The 22,227-nt window shown below is 39.4% G+C and overlaps 1 protein-coding gene across 1 annotated transcript in view; it reads left to right on the forward strand.

Moving 5' to 3' along the window:
- The window catches only part of lrmda (leucine rich melanocyte differentiation associated), a 297,015-nt gene extending 282,715 nt beyond the window's left edge, over nucleotides 1-14,300 (forward strand). The window contains exon 7 of the mRNA XM_036574027.1: nucleotides 12,226-14,300. Coding sequence (XP_036429920.1) covers nucleotides 12,226-12,305 — 80 coding nt within the window. The 3' untranslated portion in view covers nucleotides 12,306-14,300. The remainder of the gene's footprint in view (nucleotides 1-12,225) is intronic.
- The last annotated feature ends 7,927 nt before the right edge of the window (nucleotides 14,301-22,227 follow it).

Consider the following 22,227-nt stretch of genomic DNA (forward strand, 5'->3'; position numbering starts at 1 on the left):
AGAGAGAGGAGAAAATTAAACTCTATTCTTGCTTCAGATCTGAAAAACAGGTGTTTCTGTCCATCCTTCCACTGTGAGAGGACAACTCCACACAACACTGTAAATGGTAATACATTTAAAAGTGTTACAGTTAACAGTGTAGCTGTCAAAAAGCTGTTCCTGAGAAAAGCAAATAGACAAAAAAAGAAGTCAATTTGCAAATTGAACAAAGAAGCTGCTGGTGATCTCAGCACAATGTACTGACCACCTCAGAGTCCGTATCTCAACATCATTGAATGTGTATAGGATTACTTGGAACATGAGAAGCAGAAAATGCAACCAACTTCTAAGACTGAACTGTGGAGGTTACTGCAGATTACTTTGAAAAACTGAAAGCAAGTTTCCCAAAAAGAATGGAAGTTGTAATAAAGGCAAAATGTGGACACACTAAATACTGAAAAATTATATTATATTTAGTTGTTGAGACTGTGTAAGTTTCTGTTGAATATATGTTTTCAACCTTTTTTGTCTTGCTAAAAAATGCTAAAAAAAAAATGAATGAATAATCTCATTGGTATGGTGCTAATTGCTGTTAATATCTTTTCTGCATTATTAGTAATGTTACCTATTTCACTGTATATCCCTTTAAGATCATTAAACCGGAACCTAGTATCTCCTAAGATTGCATTACTTGGAACCTTGTGCAGGAGATTTAGGAGAATTTAGAAGAACTATATATTTTTACAAAGACAATGATTACTCTAGCATCATTAGACCGGTTCTAATAGTTACATATTTTCCTTTTCATTTTCAGTAGTGGAGGAAACATTGGTTTTATTATGAGTATTAGCTCTCTTATGCTTCATTGCAGTGTTCCAGACTCTCTCTGTAGCCTGAAAGCTTGAGTCTTATTTGTATGCGGCGCAATTTTCAGCTCCCACTCCCAAGCCTGTGCCGGGTTGAAAAATGGCCTGCATTTTCTTGATAGCCCATGTGGATGTAGGGTATAAATGGCTAATGAATTACAGATGAACATTGACGCAAATTAATCTTCCTGATGTCCCTGGGTTATATGGCAACCATTTAAAAGTTTAATCAATACGCTAAAGTTGAAAACATGCAGGTGCTGCAGTTGTTTGGCCGTAATAAACATCGCTGGGAAATGGGGAGGCTTGCACCCAGTGCATGCATCATAATGACAGCTATTTATGTTTAATGGACTAAATATTTTTTATTGGAATAGAACAAACATCAGCTTAACTCTGCAGCACATGCATTCCGCTTCCCTCTGAGACTTCTGACAGATGACTGACATCCAGCCAGCCACAGATACGCGAAAAAGAGGCCTGGAAGACAGATGAAGTTTTTTTTTTCCTACTTTCTGCAAGGTGTCTTTCACATTCCACATGCCAAAGAGACATTTCTGTGTAAATGGTGCTTACTTTCAACATCACCCCACCTACTGACCTATAAGACAGTTAAATCCCAGATTGATGTAGTATGCTCAGCTCATATCACCTTCCTCCAAAGAACAAAACATATATCAGTGGAAAGAAATGGTCTCACATCGATGTCTGTCTCAGTAGTTTGTGGTTCATCATCAGCTTTGGGCTCAAAGCTGCTCCACTGTAGCTGCACATGGGTCCATTTGAACTGCAACCCAACAAGCCGTCACTACCTCACCTCCCCTCTTGATTGAATAAGTGACATTATCCAGGGCCCAAATTTAATAAGCGCCAAATTTCTTTGTTTTTTTTCCCTCAGTATAACCTTCTCCCTCTCCTAGAGGAGACAGGGGAAAACAGCTGCTCTATGAATATGTATTTGAATATTTATCTCTGCCGGTTGCTGATATTTATTGGCTAGGCCTGTGACTTCTGAAGGACCTCTTGGTGGATGCAGTAATGTGCAGAGCTCTGCCTTAAGGAAGGTTGTTAAAAACAGCCCTTTAGTAATGCTGGTCACAACACTGAAAATGGAGATGCATGAAACTACTTTTTCTTTTCCAATACTGATTCAATACCCATACTGACAGTAATTTGGGGGTCAGCTGATACAAATAATGATCTGGTTTCTTTGTTCTTTAAGAGCTGCTGAGCTTTAAATGAGCTGATTTTAATTGAAACACCTTACTTACGATGGCCATCTAAAAGTACCTTTCTCAAGCACTGTTGAAAAACACTACTCCACAGGATGAAATACATGACACAAAACTGACACAGTTTTGGGAAAAAAAACGTAACCCTGAGTCCAACTAGTCAAGCCCTATGAAAGTATTCTAAAACAAATACATAAAATCTATAGTTAGTATTTACAAACAAAAGTTCCTGCTAAAGACTTCCTGAGTAGACTGATAAATCAATGAGATAATCAGTTATTAATCTCAGTGTTACTGAGCTCTGCTAAAGCCTGAGTAGACTGATAAATCAATGAGATAATCAGTTATTAATCTCAGTGTTACTGAGCTCTGCTAAAGCCTGAGTAGACTGATAAATCAATGAGATGATCAGTTATTAATCTCAGTGTTATTGAGCTCTGCTAAAGCCTGAGTAGACTGATAAATCAGTGTGATGATCAGTTATTAATCTCAGTGTTACTGAGCTCTGCTAAACCCTGAGTCGACTGAGAAATCAGTGTGATGATCAGTTATTAATCTCAGTGTTACGGAGCTCCTTTTTCTTTTTTCTTTTTCTTTCCTTTTTTTTCTTATTTAGTAAAGGTTTTGTGCATATTTGTGATTTTAATGAAATTATGACTGCAAGGGCCAAAACTAATTATTGCTACAATTCAGCTTTTTCTGTTGTGGTCAGTACATATCATGTATGTGTGCAGTATAATATGACATGCATTGTACAAAAAGAAAATACTAATAGCCTGTAATTACTTTCCTCTTTCTAACACAGGTTTGTCAGGTTAACGCTCAGATTGTAGGGAAAAGGAAATGCAGGCAGATTTAGCTTTAAATTCATTGTGCATAGTAAGTTTACTTGTAGCTGGCCAGGAAGACTCCATCATAGCATCTTCATGAAGACTGATAAAGTGACTGAAGCAGATATACTGAGGCCCATATAAGAGCACATGCCCATGACTGCAGATTAACTTGACCATAACTTACACTCACACGCCCTCATGCCCTCATGGTTGTCAGCCCTACTACCAGTACATCTTCCCTTCAGGTACTATTTCAGCTCTTTCAGATAATAAGGAAAGTTTAACTGCATTGTTAATTGATTTTCCCCTACAACATGATTACTCTAATTGGATGGAAATCTGATGAAAGTGCATGATGCAGTGAGAGCAGAGGAAAAGCGCTGAGAGAGAAAGAGAGAGAGCTAAGTGAGGGAGGCAGCCTTGCAGAGAATAGATAACCTTGATGTTAAGGGCTACATCCTTCGGATATGACTTTCCTTGACATATTGATGGCCCCTTGAAAAGAGGGAAGCTGATTGTATGCAGAATGCAATCATTAAACACACTTCAACCAGCTGTTGATTTTTTTTCCTTTTCTTTTTGTGGAGCTTCTTATTTAAACAGAGCACTTCAATAGATTTAACAAGGTCGATTTTTCAATTGCCAGTCTGAGTCTTTGGCATGATCTTTCCAGGGACTGTTGAATGAGGCTGTAAATATAATGACTTGTAACCAAAACAGCTATGCTATAAACCTGAGTATGTGGTTGTATATGGATCATCGAACTGGTTCAAAGTCAAAGTTGAAATTGGATTTCGGACTTTTAACTGACTTGGACTTAAGACTAAAACCCTTTTACTTTGAGTGACCCTTTATCTTAATTATGCTTATTTTATTAAAATAAATGATTGAAATTTTCATTTTGTCACTGCCAAAACTATCATAACGCCTCAGAAACTGCCAAATCTTCTGGTAGTGACTGTTTTAGTAGTGACAGTTAGCATGTGATATCTAAGGAAAACCAGAAAAGTAGCTGTTCCTCATGTGACTGAGACTGCCAGCAAGAACAGTCTGTCCACAAATACTGCTGGCGGGGGATGCTATAGTAACGCTTTAGTGCACATTTGAGAGTTAAGTGGTGTAAAAACCATAGACAGTGGTCTACAGACATGTGGAAAAAAGTGGTATGGTCAAATGAGCCATCCTTCACCGTATTGTCAACAGGTGGCCGAATGCATGTGTGGTGTACAGTACAGGCCTGAATGACTGACCATTACACTGAGATGGCTCTTTTATGCTGTGGGGGCATTTTGCTGGCATGTTTTTGGCTCACTGCAAATCAGTACAAAGTTGTTCTGACTGATCACCTTTTTCCCAACATTATCTCTATTCTGATGAGAGTATCTCTATCCTTATATTATCTATCCTGATGACAGTGCTCCCATCCACAGGGGATGAAGGGTCACCAAATGATTTGGTAGGTATAAAAATGATGTAAATAGAATGTTATGGCCAACTGAACATCTGTGTAAGATTTTGAACTACAGCATTCTCCACTACCATCATTAAAACACCAATCGAGGGAATATCTTTTAGAAGAATGGTGCTCCCCTGCTCTAGTACAGCTTCAAAGACTTAGAATTACCACCTCACTAAGAGGTTTTTCCTTTAAATTGTCACCCATCTGTAGCTGTTGAAGTGAAACAGTGTGGCTTTGTTCCTTACTGGTGAGTCACTCCCCAAGGATTAATGTTCACAGCTGATGCTCCAGATGCGTCTTTATGATCTCAACATTGTTTTAGCGGGTGAAAGGCAAAGTTGGAGGACATGCAGCTCTCAGGTCCTTATAGCTGGTTGTGTGATAGGTGGCTGTAGCGAGCGAGTGGAGGACTCTTATTGTTTGCAATCAGCTCTGAGAGTGCTGCGGCTGAGGCTGAAGATGAGCAGACCTGCCACTCCACTCCTGACAATGATACAGTCCTCTAAAAACAACCAGGTACAGCATGATAGCACCATTGCCTTTGACTGTTCATGTGCCAGAACATACACCATGGAAACTTTAGCTTCTAGATAAGTTCTAATCTGTGACAGTAATGGCTAGTATGCATGTGTGTGTGGATACATGTAGTCAGGCAGGACTTGGACCAAACGGAAAGTCTACATGATGCCAGGTACTGACACAATCATCTTTTGTATTAACTATCAGCTCATCAGGCTGTCCCCATAGGCTTAGGACGGCCTGTCTGTTTTCCACTAGAAACTTATGTAAGCTTGTCCTGCATTCCTTCTTTTTCCCCTCTCTCTTTCTTGCTTTCCTCCGGTTACCATGTAAGCAGTGGAGGGTCCAGCTGCGGCTGGGCGTGCAGTATGCAGAGCAGACTGCATTCTATCACACTTCATGCTGACTGCTAGTTTACACTGAACACACTCTCCCTGTCTTTGGCCAGGCCTCATGTTTTTTCTCCACCCTCTCTTTCCCACTCACTCTCTCTCCTTCTCCACACACATGGCTCAATGTGAAGCAGTCGGCCAGCGGAGGGAAGCGGACGTCTCCCAGGCCTGCAGCGTTTGCCATGGAAAGCTGGAGCGTGATAAACTCCTCAGCCTGCATCTCTTCAGTTTCAGCCTCCATCAGCACCAAGTGCTGGGCAATGCAGCACCTCATCAATCATACAGCTTTTATTTATTACTGTATTTCAAATAACGTCTGCTTCATCAGAATCTACTATAACAGTAATGTGGTGGAGTCTGCCCTGTCCGTGTGCTGGGATCTTTCTCCCTCACTCTGCTCTCCCAACACCGGTGCTGTACAGGAGGGGTATAACTGCAATGGCTTTATTTGTATGTGTGTTTGTTTAGAGCTCAAAATATTTGGATTCTATTCAGATTTTTTTTTCTGAGTTGTCTGCTGAGTTGAGACCCTGACAGAGAAATTTTGCCCTACACACAGTGTGCATTCTGCAGTATGGAGCAGCAGCCCTGCTGGGACAGTTTAACAAGCCAATGTAAACCTAAAATCATGTTATAGTCAATAAATCCTTGAATAAAAATAACCAAGTTTTGTGCTTGTAGCCTATAAATTTGACCCTGTTAATTCATTTGGTCAAACAAGACTATGATGAATGTATCAGAGTTGCTGTTTCCACTAAAACAGTGCATTGCATAACATGCTACTTTGCAGACTTTGTGAAGTTTGGTCTCATTCATATAAAATTATGGAATTACTTTGGAGATCAAGGCTTTGAGAGCAGGTCTGATGATTTCTGTGGAATAAAGTTAGCTTGTTTCGATACAATCATCATGCTTATTAGATTTAAACTCTTCAGGTATTGTGGCAATGCTCTTATTTTGTTGTCAAGTTTTGTTTGGAAACAAAAGGGTTAAATTTTTGAAGCGGTCAACAGAAAATTAGCCAAATATTTTTTCTCTGTGGCATCTTGGTAGATGCAGCCAGGCTAGCTCTTACATTGGTTAGGCCAATCACATCTTGACTTACAATGGGTGGGACCAATTTTCTGGGCAATCTCTCTAGGCCTTCTGGAAGTCCCAATGACTGTGAGATAAATGCGAGACTGACCAAATGCTAGACTGACCAAAGCAGTCAGTTGTTAGAAATGGAAAGCAGTGGCAGCTCTGTGTCAGGGCTCTTTACTGAAAAAGTAATTATAAAACTGCTTCAAGGTTAAATATTGTAGCAACCCACTACTGGCTGCCGCTGGCCTCTAGATGCTCGTGATGCTGATGGCCAAGCCAGGAAGGTCATGGGAGGTGTGCCCCCCAGAAAAGTGACTTAAATGTTGTTTACGTTGTTGTTTGTATGTGGTATGTGTTTGTGTTGTTTTGTGTTGGGCAGGGGTTTATTTAGTGTGGGTTTATTATATATATATATATATATGTATGTGTATATATATATATATATATATATATATATATATATATATATATATGTCTGTGTTTAATCTAAAATGACAAAAAATGTTCATGTGAATTACAGTTAGCCTCGTGCTAACATACTATACATTTTTCTAAATGTGTTTTTTTCCTATTTTTGAGTGAGTTTTCACATTTATGGCCCAAACTAAAGGCCTAGCTGCAACAGCCACTGGTTTGTGGTATATATTGTGGTGTCTTCTGTGGCACTGGTGCAAGTAAGTTGCCAGTTGTTTCCTACAAATCAACACCTATTCATTTTTGTTTGTCTTATCATTCCTTTCTGACAACTACATAAATATTTATTCACATCCCCATTGTAGACAGCCTGACAGTGTTGGAGGGGAGTGAGGGTTATGACACTACACTCAAACCTCTGCCTTGTGTCCTGATGATGATGATGGTTTGTGTGTGTATGTGAGGGTCCTAACCCCACCATACTGTGTCAGATGTTGGATACATGGAGTCACCTTAGTCCCCAAGGCAACAGTGGCAGCTGGAGACCCCCACCCCCACCTACCATACATACACACAGACAGGAAGAAGTGTCTGCTGCCCCCACCAAACCCACCCAGTCTGCGCATGGCAGAGCGAGGGGACACTCACACACACACATACACACTTACACGGACACAGATCTGATCTGAGCGGACAGCTCCTCACACTTCACTGTTTGGATCACCTCAAGTTGTGGGGACGGCATGGAGGGGGGGAGGAAAATGAGCGTCGCTCCTCTACAAAAGTCCAAATTTAGATTGACTGAGCTTATCCCGGGGCCTGCGCTCGTCCCGCTCGTCTGCCTGACACGAACAGGCCCTGCCACTAACTCGCTCTGCAGAGGAGCGCACCACACTGCAGCGCCATGGCAGCCAAGACACTGCTCTTGGACAAGAGAGGGAGGTGGGCAAGATAGGAGAGACAGAGAGAGAGAGAGAGAGAAAGAGAGAGAGAGAGAGAGAGAGAGAGAGAGAAAGAGGGAAAGAGGAAAGGAGAGCGTGTCAGGTTTGCTTAGGCTCCAGACTGGTGTTAGAATATGCGTGGCACTAATATGGCACCAGTATCTCTGTCCTCATCTCTGTTGTGTGTCAGTGCGGGCGATCGGGGGCCTGTCTCTCTCTCCTCTGACAGTGTCTTTTCGGATTACGTCGGCGAGCCGCTGCGAGCTCTGCTGCTGCCACCTCCTTCGCCCATCACTCAGCCGCTTCGTTTGAAGCCTGCCCTTTTTTGTCATTAATGCACTTGATGTCTATTTAAAAACTGTGGCCAGTGCCGTATCTGTTTTCCTGTCAGGAGATCATTGACAGCATTAATGCCACTTGTCCTTGCCTCATTTACTAAAGCGCTGACACCTAGCTGCAGTCTACCATATCCATCAAGTCCTCCTTTCTCTCTCTCTCTCTCTCTCTCTCTCTCCCCCTCTCTCTCCTTTCTCTGGCATTTCAGCGCTGTCCTGTCTTGAAACTGAGCTCCTCTAGCCGTCACTGCCAGGCCGTGTGTTCAGCTCCAGCAGCATTTCGGAATAGCAGGCATGAGGAGGACATTTTCCAGCAAATCATCTTTTGGTTTAGCCCTGAAATGTGTCTGCCTTCTTGTAAGGGCAGAATGTACGCCATAGGCAAATTCAGATTCCCTGTGTAACCGTTAAGAAAGGCATGCAAACCAATTATTTTTTTTGTATATTTGAAATGTAAGTGAAACAGTAAGACTACGTAGGCTTAATTATGAAGAATGATCCAATAAAAACATTACATTACTGTATCTTTCTAAAACAAGTAATTATTATGAGTACATCTATAAGAAAATCAAATATTGAAATAATGAAATATCAAAGTCTACTTAAAAAAAAAAATATATATATATATATATATATATATATATATACATATAAGTAAATCGTTCTCTGTGACCTCAATGCAATATACAGTGAAAAAAGAAGCACAAGCGTGTCAGTGTGAGCATACTGTTTGGGCTCATATCTTACATTTTACATTATTTTGTTTCCCTGAGGTCCACTTATGAAGTTTGTGTGGGTGTAAAGAAAAACAGTCATAATTCATTTGTACATGACCATTTTCCAGCATCTCTGAATCCCTTAGAATGAAAGTTTTTCTTACCAAACCTTTAAATCTAATACATGTAGATGACCTTGGTTTTGATTGGTTGTCTTGTATTGCCATGTAAACAGCATTGCAGGATGAAACACCTGTTATAACTCCAGTGAGAATGAGTGGGGCTAAGCTGATGTAGGCTGAGTAGGCTGATGTATGTAAATGCATTGGTTTTGGTGACATCACAAAAACATTTCATTCAAAACAGGCTATTTTTTCAGCTTAATTCTCATATGGACTGTCTGGGCTGGAGGGTGAACAGTCTGTTTTGGAACTTTAACCTTTTAAGGCAGACTCAAAAATGCTGCTGTTTAATGAAGTATTCTCTGTGAATCACATGATTCCTCAGTGCTGTTGTTACATTCTAGCAAAAGCCAAAAATATTTAGCTTGTCACGCACTACCTTTTTGAATAAGAAAACACATGAATATAAATGTCACATTTAGCTTTATGTGTTTTAATTATTACTCTTATTAAATAAATCAATAATATGTGCTTATTAATCCAAACTTTCATGCACTGTAATTTTTTTCACTCTGAATAAATCACAGTGCATCCAATAATAAAGGAAACCTTGTGCATATTTTATACAGTGATAGAAAACACAGTAGCACACCAACCGGAAAGGACCACTTGTACACACTGACATTCTGATGTTTTACTCTGGGTCACATGGACATAAACGCACCACTCATTTGGTGGTAGATTTAAATGATTATAAGAGGCCTTCTCCAAATTCTCAGAATGGATTGTTGGTGAGATGCTCAGTTCTATAGTTTTAAGAATGTTTTCACGCTTCCTTAAACTCTTTTATTATAAAAATAAGGAAAATTATTTTTTCAATGAGCACTGGAAAATAGTTTCTGTCATCATTATAGATAAAAATAACAAAATGTTTTGAAAGGCAGCACTTTTTGCTTTATCTGCAGAATGTGAGGAGGCTAGTGGACATGCACAAAATAAATCTTTAAACAGAAAACTTCATTCAAAACGTTAGGTCACGCTGTCGTGTTTGAAACGAGGCAGATTCGCACCAGTGGGTGATATTAGAATCAGCTTCTCAGCATGAGAGCCATGCCTGCTGCTTCTTTAGAAAGATTTATTCTCATGTTTCGGCCCTCCCAGAGTCTGTCACAGAATACACACTCAGCCGCACACACATGCACATTACGGCTGCACAATTTAATCGTTATTAACAGCAGTAAGGCTATGCATTTCCAGAGCACTGCAGAAATGCCAGTGATTTGGCATGCTGGGTTAATAACAACACTTACACAACATTCAGATTGGTCAGGGCATTCACTGCACACAGCAGAAATCTAGAAGACTAATGCTGGTGTGTAAATGTTAATACTTGATGGTGTTGCAGGAGATATTATTTGGACAAACATGCTAATTGCTGTGTTTCAGTATTAACTAAATTCAGAGGCTAGAAGTGCTATTTAAACTAATATGCAAGTGATAATGTTGATGCACACACATGTACAAATATTTTAACAGATAGATGTGCTCAGTCAGTGGAGATTAGAGTGATAATGACCTCTTTCTAAATATCTCTCACTCTCTCTCTCACTCTCACTCTCACACACACACATACGCACACAGAGGAAGGCAGGTTCTCTGCTTGTTATTGTCTAGACAGCACCCTCAGGCCAAATGTTGTCTTTCTGGTGTTCTTAGACTTTGAGACGAATGCGCTGTATCCCCTGACACACCGTTCATGCCAAAATTTGAGTGAGAAAATGACAGATTCAGGAGGCTCGCTCTCAGTGTCTGACAGGCACATATACATTTAATAAAATCATTGCAGGCAAAATAGCATTAGAATTTTAACTCTGGCAAAACTGCGATGTCTGTTCATGGCCAAGTGCAGTAATATAACAAGTAATAAATGTTTTGTGTTTTATTGATTAGGCATGTATTTTTTCTGCTTGATGTTTTTATTCTGAGATCTAGAGCCCTTTGTACGTTGTTTCAGTGTGTAATGAATATAGGCTCAAACTAAAGTGAAAGTATATGAAAGTATGTGAAATATATATGACGGCATTCTTGAGCATTTCATTTTTATTAATTTTAATCAAAACATCTTAGATAAACTCAATGAAATACTGCAGTTACATGCATTGGTAACAGTTATGTAGTAATCAGTAACACCACCCAGTAGATCATCGGTATGTGGAATAAAGCAAGCCACAAGAGGTGGTGTGTTACAGTGCTAAAAACACTAATGCTCAGTATACTGTTTAGCTGATTAGTAATTATAATCAGAATAAACAATTCTAAGCACATGAAGAATTCCACTGATTTCATTTTTCAAAATTCTGCATATTTAACCATTTCATATACTATCTGTCTGTGCAGTAGAACTTTCAATCCAGTTGCCGGCACTGTTCATGAAGTTTCTCTTAAGTGGAGAATTTGACACCAGACCACTCTGAATGACTTTGAAATTCTCTTTAAACACTAGGCTTTGACTGCCAAGCAATATACAGGCTATTCCATTAACAGCACAGATTTTTTAATGACTTTGCACATTAATACAGAATTCAGTTGGTCATTGATGTTCATATATAAGGTATTTTAACTTCAAACATTGCTCAGCCAGTCAGATTTTAGAACCTGAGTAAACAATTCTTAATAAACAATTTAATGAATACTGTAGTTACACGCATTGGTAACAATTATGTAGTAATCAGTAACACCACCCAGTAGAACATCGGTATGTGAATCAGGGCCCCTCAGACCACAATGTGGCTCAAATACTTGCAGCAGGAGAAATGTATACTTATATGTACACTTGAGCATGTGTAATAAAACATAACATAGTGTTTAGGAAGCAAAAAAACAAACTCCACATTCATAGTATTGCTCGTGTGCCTTAAGGTTCTGTTTTGGGGCATGTTTTAAATGCCGATACAATTTTATGCAAAAGACACTGTCATCTCTAGGGATGTTAGCTTTTACCCTTCCATTTGTTTGGAATACTACTTATGTTTTGGCTTGGTGTGGCTTGAAAGAAACAGAAGAAATGTCATATCTTCCTCAGATCTTCCACAAAAGCTGTTATGATGTTGATGCATAAACACAAATGTGCAGTACTGTTTAATTTCACTTGTTTAACTTGTCGAGTCTTGTTTGTGTTTTTTGTTTGTTTTTTTTTTTGGTTTTTTTGCATTGCGTTGCCTTGTGAGACCATGATCTGTCCATGCACTCAACAATAGGTAATCAAAGGTATTGATAACAGGCCAGTATGACATCACCCTGACATTTTGTTCTCTCTCTTTGTGTCTGTTTACAGGGGTGTTTGCCAAGTGCCGCTACGTCTACTATGGCAAGCATTCAGAGGGCAATCGCTTCATCCGCAATGACCAGCTCTGACAGACAGACAGACAGTCGGACGGACAGGCTGCCGGACGAGCATGCAAGGGGGGGCTTTATAAAGATATCCTCCTGCGTGTCTTTATAAATATACATATCGCCACATGCATTTTAAGCAGCCAAACACAGCCCTCTAGTGCCTTCTGCTGAGTGTGCCATCGCTGCCACCTCACATCGCTCTCTCTCTGGCTGAGCACTGCCATTCACACTGACATGATTGCCTTTAAGCAGCCCTACCCCTCTGCACTCACACACACTTACATACGCTTACACACACCCCACGCATACACACACACCAAGCCAAGCGCCTGTGCTGACAGCCACTGTTCCATGATGGATTGCCTCGTCCAGCCGCTGCTCTCCGCAGGTCAAAGGTCACACCTGAGGCTGCAGTGGGCCCACACGGACACAGAGGATGAGCCGCCCTCAAAGTCAAAGCTAAAGTTAAACACACAGAGAGACACTATTCATTCCATCTGTTCATACGTCTCACTTTGTGTTCAGAAAACAAGTGGACAAATGACAGCGTTAAGTATGAACTGTCACTGACGAACCTCGCATCTCCAAAGAACTTCACGAAGAAAGAAGGAGAGTTCTTAACTTTAATGTATGTTTTATTCCAGGTAGTTTTGGACCTTTTATGTGTCGGTGCGCTCCTCATGATACGTCAACACAATGTAAAGGGCAGCTGGTGTTTTTTTAACAGTATAAATAAACAAAAATGAACAAAATGGAGTTGCGAGGTTTTGATATGACAGTGATATTTTTTTTTTTTTAAGTCAAGTTTTCACTCAGGAAACATTAAATAGTCGCCAACATTGTGTGAGAATGTTTTGAACTGCTTTTTACCACTTAATCATAACCACTATTGAGATTGTAGTAATATTGTTTAGAATAATTATTAAAATAATTTGCTCTTAGAAAGTTGAACTTTTTCTGATGGAAAGCACTTGATGAACACGTTAAGCAGTGTATTTGCTCAAAGTATTTTTCGCTTTTTTTTTTTTTAAATTGAGGAGTGAGGGGCATTTTGCAGGCTCCTTGTACTGAGGCCTCTTGTATGCTTCTGTGTACGTGTGGTGATGTTAAGCATGTGTGTGTGTGTGTGTGTTTATGTGCTGCGTGAAGCTGGTGTGTTGCGGGGGCAGATGTTGCTGTGCAGGAGCCTGGAGGAGCAGGGAAAGTGGGAGGTAATGAGCTTTGCTCTCATTGCTTGAGTGCAGGAGAGGAGAGAGAGAGAGAGTGAGAGAGAGTGAGGGAGAGAGAGCAGGACTGCAGGGAGGGGGAAGAGAAGTCAACAACTTTCTCCAATCCACTTCTGATTGCCTCCTCATGTGGGTTTTGGACCTATTCACACCATTTTAATGACTTGCTCTCTAACTTTTGTTTATGGAAAAGAAAAAAAAGCCTATAACAGCTTGTGCTGTGTTTCAGAAGTGATGGCCAAAACATTTGGTGGAAGGTTTCACACATCAAGTACATTAGATACAGTATGCTTGAGAAATGTTTTATATTCAGTATTTTCTTCATGTTTTACTTTGAATGCTTCATTGTTTTTCTTTTTGAATATTGTATTTCGGATTTTAAACGCTGAACTCTGCACCAAAGCAAGATGTAATGGTAAATTTCACCAGGGTAACCAAAGAGCTACAGCATGCTAAATGTATTAAGTTGCCTTAATGTACACTAAATTATACTTAATCATGTCAATGATTTATTCATAACACTCTTTTGTTCTGTTCTAATTTAGGAGGGGGGCACGGTCCTAGTTTCCTTTTTTCTACAGAAATGTGCATTTTTAAGCATTTTAGATTGCAAAGATAATCTATTCAATAACATTATTGAGCAGAACATTAATCATTCTAATTATGTTACTTACATTAGCCAAAAATACAGTATTGTAATTGTTTTATTGGTAGTATGTGAAACAGTCTTTATAATTGATTTATACATACATGGGCAATTATTAAAATTTCTTAAAAAAGTAAACATTCATTTTGATGTGGACTTTCTTAACCCAGTTCCTTATGCATGTTTACCTCCATGTGATGTCCAGTAACGATTGATGTCCTGTTATTTAAAGATATCAATCTCATAACAGTTTGCGATTCTTTAGGAAGTGATTGAATACACCATGAAAGCTCCCGATTCATCTTATTACAATTTGAAAAATGATAACAATTCACAAATACATAAGTGATGGAACTATATACAGCAGTGGAAAACAAACAATACATCACACTCTTTTTTATTTTTATGTGTAAAGAAGCCCAAGAATCTGACTTTTTCCCAAAATTGAGCACATATTTTCTTGAATATTATTAACATCAATTAGAATTGATTCTAATGTTTCAAAATCAAAGTTGAACTGCCACCTTCAGATCATACATTTTTACACTCCTCCATCTCCGATGCTGATTGACTTCAGTTGTCTTGGGTCTACAGTGGAACCTCAGTGTTGTTTATGAATGAAGATGAGTGTTCTTTCTCCCGCCGCGTGGCTCTGATGGGCTCTGTGCCTCAGCCTGTTTAATTAGCGTGTGTTAAGTGCTCTCCTGAGTGTGCTGCCTCAGTGAAGCAGGGCTGAAGGAGATGCCGGTGATGCGGAGCATCAGTGTGTGGTGCATGCTCTGAGGGAAAGGTCACACATAGCCCAGTGAAATGTTTTTGTGTGCACTGGCTGCATGGCTCTGTCTGTGGGTCAGAGGCTGTGTGTGTGCGTGCATTGTGCATATGTTGGTCTGTGTGTGTGTGTGTGTGTGTGTGTGTGTGTGTGTGAGAATGTATGTATACTTGAGCATCTGTGTTTGTAAGTCTTTGTGTATGTGTGTGAGAGAGTGCAACATGTAATAACAATAATAAGAAGAATAAGAATAATAATAAAAATAATAATAATGCATTTTATTTATAATACACAAGCCTTTCATTTAAGTGTAAAACCAGCCAAAACAAAATTTAAGAAAAGACTAAATAAAACTAAAAGCAAAAAAAAAAAAGATTGTTAAAACTGGTGTGCCACACGGTTCCATTCTGGGGCCTTTGTTTTTTGTATATTAATGACCTCTGAGATAATGTTTTATATGCTGAAGTGCACTTTTGTGCTAAAGACACCATTACATATTGTTCTGCCCTATTGCCACTGGAGGCTTTCTCAAACTTTTAGAAATCACTTGTGATATTCAGAACGACCCAAGCACCCTAAAACACATACATAATGATCAAAAAACAAAATGTTATTCTATAAAGATCTGATAGAGATCATACTTGCTACAAATATACTCCTTGAAGCACACACCAACTGAATTTTTAGATTTTATGTTGTACAATAATCTGTCTTTCAAACTGCAATGTGAACAAAAACAAATGGTGAAGAACCTGAAGTTAACAGTCTACAAAAAGGTGAAGCACCTGTTTGACCTGTTGCTATGGTGATAATGCCTAGAGGTGTTTCACAGACAACTTGCACTCACTGGATTCTATTTATCATTTTGTTTTAAGAGTCATCTACAAAGCTTTTTTTTGGTCAGCTTCCTTTGTCTATATCTGTATTCTCATTAACAAACAAGACTCTGTACGCTCAGCATTGTACTGGTTATATTTGATTTGCTGATCCTACAGTACATTCTGAATATGGCAAGGCAGATTTTAACTATAGCACTCCTTCAACTTGGAATGACCTCCAGACTTGAAATTAGGGCAGTTTTTCTCCATAGGCTCACTGGCGCAAGAGATTTTACTACATTGGTTAAATAAAACAAAATTTAAGAACATAACAGAAAAGCAAAACAAAACATAGCATGTAACACTGCAACATTTAAGAAAGGGTCGTCTCTAAATAAATTGTCTGAGGGTCTGTGGAAACCTCAAACAGTCAAGAAAGACATTCTAAAGGTGATAAAAAAAAGTGTGAATTTGTTCTGGGAAGATGGAGAAAGTGGCCTGTGCTGGGCCTAAGTTATCAACAGTAATTAGGGGGTTTAAGAATCTTGAGATAATGAGATAGTGAGATAGTGAAATTCCATGAAAAGTCAAGAGAAGAATTTCATAGTCAATTCTGTAACCAACTGTAACAAAACTGGAAACCAGTGCAGAGAATGTATTGCTGGTATGATAGAATCATTCTTTCATACGTTCCTCATTCTTCAAGCTGTGCAATGTTGAATGTGTGCAATAGGCGTACAGTACTGTGCAAAACTCAAAGGCCACCCTTCATTAATTTCCAGTTAAAAACCAGCCAGTAAGTAAAAGTCTTTCTCTAATTCTTAATTTTTCTGTAGATATTTCTAAGGAGATCAAGAATATAGTGAAAATGGGACTCCTAACTACCGTGCTATACCTGGTAGACACCAAAACTGTCACCATCAGATTAACAGCACTTAAAGCTTCCATCTTTGAGAGAGAGGAGAAAATCCTCTGCTCTTGCTTTAGATCTGAATTATTCTACAGAAGACAACGATGTGGATCTGACAGGATGTGCAGCTATTAAGAAGCTGTTACTGATAAAAGAAAATAAACAAAAAGAACGTTTGAACACTGGTGTCTTCAGAACAATAGACTGACCACCCCAGAGTCCAGACCTCAATATCACTGAATATGTTTGGGATCACTCAGATTGTGAGAAGCACAAAGTGCAACCAACTTCTAAGACTGAACTTTAGAGGTGTGGAAAAATATCCTCATTGTCTTTGAGAAACTGAAAGCAAGTTTCTCGATAAGAGTGGAAGCTGTAATAAAGGCTGTCCAAAATGGAATGGATTGGAAGCTGCTGTAAAGGCTATTGTCGCTGTCCAAAAAAAAAGGTCATTTACATTGTGTGATAAATGGACCAATATAAATGCTCCAAAATTGCTTTGAATAAAATTTCTTTATATTAACTTATATTTAAAGTAAAGAATGTTGTGGCCTCTCCTATAAAGTTACCATTGTGGAGATACTTGTTTTTCATTGGACAGTGACGGTATGTCTTCTGCTTCTGAATAACTTGTACCTAATGATACTTTTGACTGACAACTGAATCAGTGAAGTCCCTGCCTTTTGCACAGTACTGTATGCTGCATAGTGTCTGTGTTCCTACAGGATGTTTATGTGCATGTGTCTTGTATTTTGCTGAGTTTGTGTGTTTCTACAGGAAGGTTGTGTTTATGTGTTTGTGTGTGTGTGTGTGTGTGTGTGTGTGTGTGTGTGTGCGCATTGCTCCTGTCGTGCTGCTGGGTAGCATGGTCACTAGTGCGGGCGTTTCTAAATGACAAGGTTTATTTGTCCGTGTTGTGATATGTTCACAGGAAAGTGCCAGTGACAGCCAGAGGAGGCAGGAAGAGGGAGCCACAACAAGTCCAACCCCCCCTACACACTCACACACACACACACACACACACACACCCACACACACATAAACACACACAGACTCACCGCACAAAATGTCATCTCTTCCCTGGCTGGCTCACCCAGCCATCCCCCATGAAAAGAACAGACATTTAAAACTTTGTGACATGTGTCAGAGACGCTGCCATTGAGCCAGTGCCGCTGATGTAGGCCGAATTGACAGCGGCGGAGCCGGCGGAGCTGGCTAGGGGACATACCGAGTTTGGTGAGTGTCACTTCCCATCCTCGTCACAGCCTCATCTCCAACAGCTCCGCAAATATAAACAGCATTAGGAGGGAGGTGCGAGTGCAGAGGCTAGACATATGCTGCCACACATGTGTGCTGTATGTGAGTGAGGGAGTGCAGGACTGTGTGTGTGTTGTGGAACGGGGCACATGATGGGGACTAATTAAGGACAGAGGAACAGAGCAACCGGTAGGCACAAGCTGTGACCTGAGGCAGCGTGTATATGCGTAGCTGCTGGTAAAGTTCCTCACTGGAGTAGCGTAGCAGCGGCAGTGACGAGCTTCAGCCCCCCACAGGCAGCTACTCAGTGCAGAGAGAGAGACAGAGAGAGAGAGGGATGGGACCTGTGTACAATAACATCACAAACTGGATGGAGGGAGATCACTTATGTGTTCTACTCCTGCTGTTGTGCACATGCCTACATCGTCAGACAGGGCTTCCAGTGCTTGCAGTGCAGGGAACAATAGAATGTAGTGAAGTATTTTAACCCCTTAAACACTTTGCTTATTATTCAGTTATTAATCGTAATAATTGAATAATATGTTAAGTGTATCAGGGGTTAAAATACTTCAGTACATTCAATCATTTAATGCACATACCTACATCATCAAACAGGGCTTACAGTGCATGAAATGAAAGAATGTAGTGAGGTATTTTGGTAACACTTTATTTGGAGTGGTCCTTTATAGATGATTAATAAACTCTTAACAGATTATCAGTAACACATCAACAACATATCAGTGAAGTGGCAGTATTGAGGCATCTGAATACACTGAAGTATCTTGTAGATGTTTTGTTGATACATTACTTTCATTAAAGAGATGTTAATATGTTGTTAATATGTTATTTCCCTAATGCAAAACCTAACCTTACTCAACCTTACCCAAAACCTAACCCTGACCCTGGCCCTAATCCTAACCCTAACCTCAACCCAGAACCTGATCCTAACCCTCATATGTTTTTAACATGTTTCTGAGAGTCCGTTGAGTTTTTGTTTCATCTAAAAGGACAACTCAAAATAAAGTGTCATCAGTATTTTAACCTTTCAAACACTTGGCTTATTATTCAGTTACTAACCCTTCAAACACTTGTCTTATTATTAGTTATTAATCTTAAAAAATATCAGTAGCTACAAATTATTCAGGAACTACTGTGAAACTAATACACAAGTTTTTATGAGAGTGAGAAATTACATAGTGTGCCCACAGGTCCTTAAGATTTTAAGGGGTTAAAGGGGAATTACACTGATTTTTCAAAATTTCTGCACAATGAAACTGTTAAGATGTAAACTAAATCATTCAGAGTGGTTTGACATGAAATGCTACATTGTAGAGAAACTCATGTAGTCAGAACTGATCACAACTGTGATGACAGAAACCAGACGTCTGAAGCATTTGATACCTCTGAAATCTAAAAGTTTTTACAGAAGGAAAATAGTACCCAAATAGTACCCAAAAAACCTGAATAAAATGTAGGATCACTGTTTATTTGCTAGTAAATAAAATGGCTACATTTGTTCTGTAGACATCATCAAGGGCATGGGGGACACTTAAATGCTATGGGGGTCTGGAGCTTTCTCAAAAATTAACCCCTTAACATTCTGGACTTATACTAAGGCTTATTGTTCAGGAGCTACAGAGACTTCAATGCAAACGAATGGAGCTATTCTTCAGTTATAGAAGGGCTCAAGTCAACACGTTTTAATCACAGCACCAATTTAATAACAGAAATATAGATTTTTATGTGGCAAATTAAAACAATAAACTACAATGCACATTAATAAACCTTTAAGGAAAATGCTGGTCATCAGTAACAGTTGCCTACCCTACTGACAACAGAAAGCCTTATGGATAAATAGTCACTGCACCCCAACTTTTTAGAAGAATTTTAATTTGAAGCCAACACAGCACCAGTAGCCCCTGAGCCTCCACTTTATTTCAGCACGTGCATATTTGCTGTGATTCTGTTTTAACTAACACCTGCCCTTACAAACAAAAACTAGATTCTCTGGAAACAGCTAAAGCTTGAGGGATGGTAATGATATGCTTGCTTTTAACCAGGATCCACATCCATTTCCAAATTGATAAATAGTCAAATCAGTCATTTTATTTTGCTTAACAAAAACATCACAAAAAAGCAGTTTGCATTTGCTTACTCTCAGCAGTTTTCTTACTTGTGATTGGGCCATGAAATGTAAATGCATTGCTTTTTGACATCACAAAAACAGTGAATTTTCTACATATAGACTATACGCACTGAGGAGTGAACAGTATAGTATATAAGTTTAACCTTAACGATGTTAACATGCTGCATCTTACTATTTTATTTTTTAAATGTGAGAAAAAAATGCTTTTCCATGATATGGGTCCTTTAAGATTAATAACTGAATAATAAGCCTAGGGTACAAGGGTGTAATACTTTATTACATATCAGTTTCATAGTAGTTACCAAATATTTCATGGTAGTTAAATTATTATTATTATAATAATAATAATAGACTATTATTAGTCCTAAGAGTCACAACTGAATAATACACTTTAATGGGTTAAACAAATTGTCTCCTAGAGGGGTTTTGTGGAAGAGCAGGTGGGTGTCGTTCATCTAAAAGACATCATGTGATGACGGCATTCCCATGATAGCATGTTCAGGAGGCCTTCTCCAGTGCAGGCCTGTAGACTGAGAGGAAGCCCAGGGCTGTGTGAGTGCAGCACAGCACAGCACTCTCCTCAACCTGCTCTGATCCCAACACCCAGTGTGCCTGCCTGTCAGAGCAGCTCTGGGAAATCGCCCATAGTCATCAGTTATTAGGCTCCTCTCTCCGAGTGATTGACACCAGTGGATGCAAATCAGGCGCATGAGAAAGAGCTGCAGTGCTGTGTGGGTGATTGACAGCTGTGCGCTGATAGCACGCTAACTGGATGAGGGAGAGGTGAGATGAGGGGCTGATCATTCTCTCCAGCGCACAGCCTCATCCTTTACTGCAGACACGGCGAGACATTAGCCCAGGCAGACAGCCCTGGAAAGGGCAGGCAGAGAGAGAGAGAGAGGGAGAGAGAGAGAGAGAGAAAGAGCCTTATTTCCGGCATGGTTTCAGATGAGTAGCATTTGTCATTGAGGGGGAAGATGGTGTAATTAGCTTGTCAGTCTACTTTAGGCTGAGCTAGCTCTCGCCGGTAAGAAAGATGGACGAACTGCCACGGGAGTTGACAGGCAGTCGATAATGTGGCAATTAATGTCATAAATAATTCCGCTACCAATTATATCAGAATGGACTTTGTGCTTTAAAAAGAGAATAGTGTTCCCTTATCATTTCCTCTATCAGCTAGCACTGCCATCATGTCTCACCTAATTATTTCCTTTTAAACACTGCAGCACAATATGGCCTTTCTTTTCTAACGTCTTTTTAGGGCGCAGGCTAGAAACTACGAGCTGCCGCAACAGTAATCTGCACATAAGCACACTTAAAAAAATAAAGGTGTCGAATGGAGCCAAACATGGTTCTGTGAAACAGTGTCATAGGTGAACCATGTTGGGTTGGAAACTTTCAGTGGATGGTTCTTTAAATAATCATTTTTGTGACAGAAATCAGTGATTGGTAAATTCTGTTTGATCTGTATTAAACTGAAAACAGTACAAAAATAACATGGTATTTGTTACCTTATCAACTTTATTGTTTTATTTTTTGTGAATATACTCTTATTCCCAAATTTAATACCCACAACACATTCTGTTAAAAGTTGGGGCAGGAACTTGTTTACCTCTGTGTTATAGCACCTTTCCTTTATAATCTTAATAATCATTTGTGGAGTGAAGAAAACAATTGATCCAGTTTTGAAAGTGGAACATTTTGCCATTCTTCCATTTTACAAGTCAGTTGTGCAACCAAACAGGCCTTCATTGTCTTATTTTATGCTTCATAGTGCTCCATATATTTTCAAAGGGAGACAGGTCTGGACTGCAGGCAGTCCAGTATAGCACTCACACTCTCTCATTATGCAGTTATGCTGTTGTAATACATGCAAATTTGGCAAAAATTGAGTGTTATGTTGAAATAGGCATGGAGTCTAAATGGCAGCATGTTTTTCCAAAATGTGTGTATATTTCTAAGCATTGACGGCACCTTTAGAGATGTGCAAGTTACACATGCCATAGGCACAAATACACCACCATACTATGACAGACCCTCATGTTCAACTTTACACTGGTAACAATTTGGATTTTCCGATTTTCATTTTCTTCTGTGGCTCTGAAAACATGTTGTCCATTATTTTCACTATAAACTCATCAGACCACAGGTCACTTTTCCACTGTTTA

The sequence above is a fragment of the Colossoma macropomum genome, unplaced genomic scaffold, assembly GCF_904425465.1.
Source record: "Colossoma macropomum unplaced genomic scaffold, Colossoma_macropomum, whole genome shotgun sequence".
Taxonomy (NCBI): Eukaryota; Metazoa; Chordata; class Actinopteri; order Characiformes; family Serrasalmidae; genus Colossoma; species Colossoma macropomum.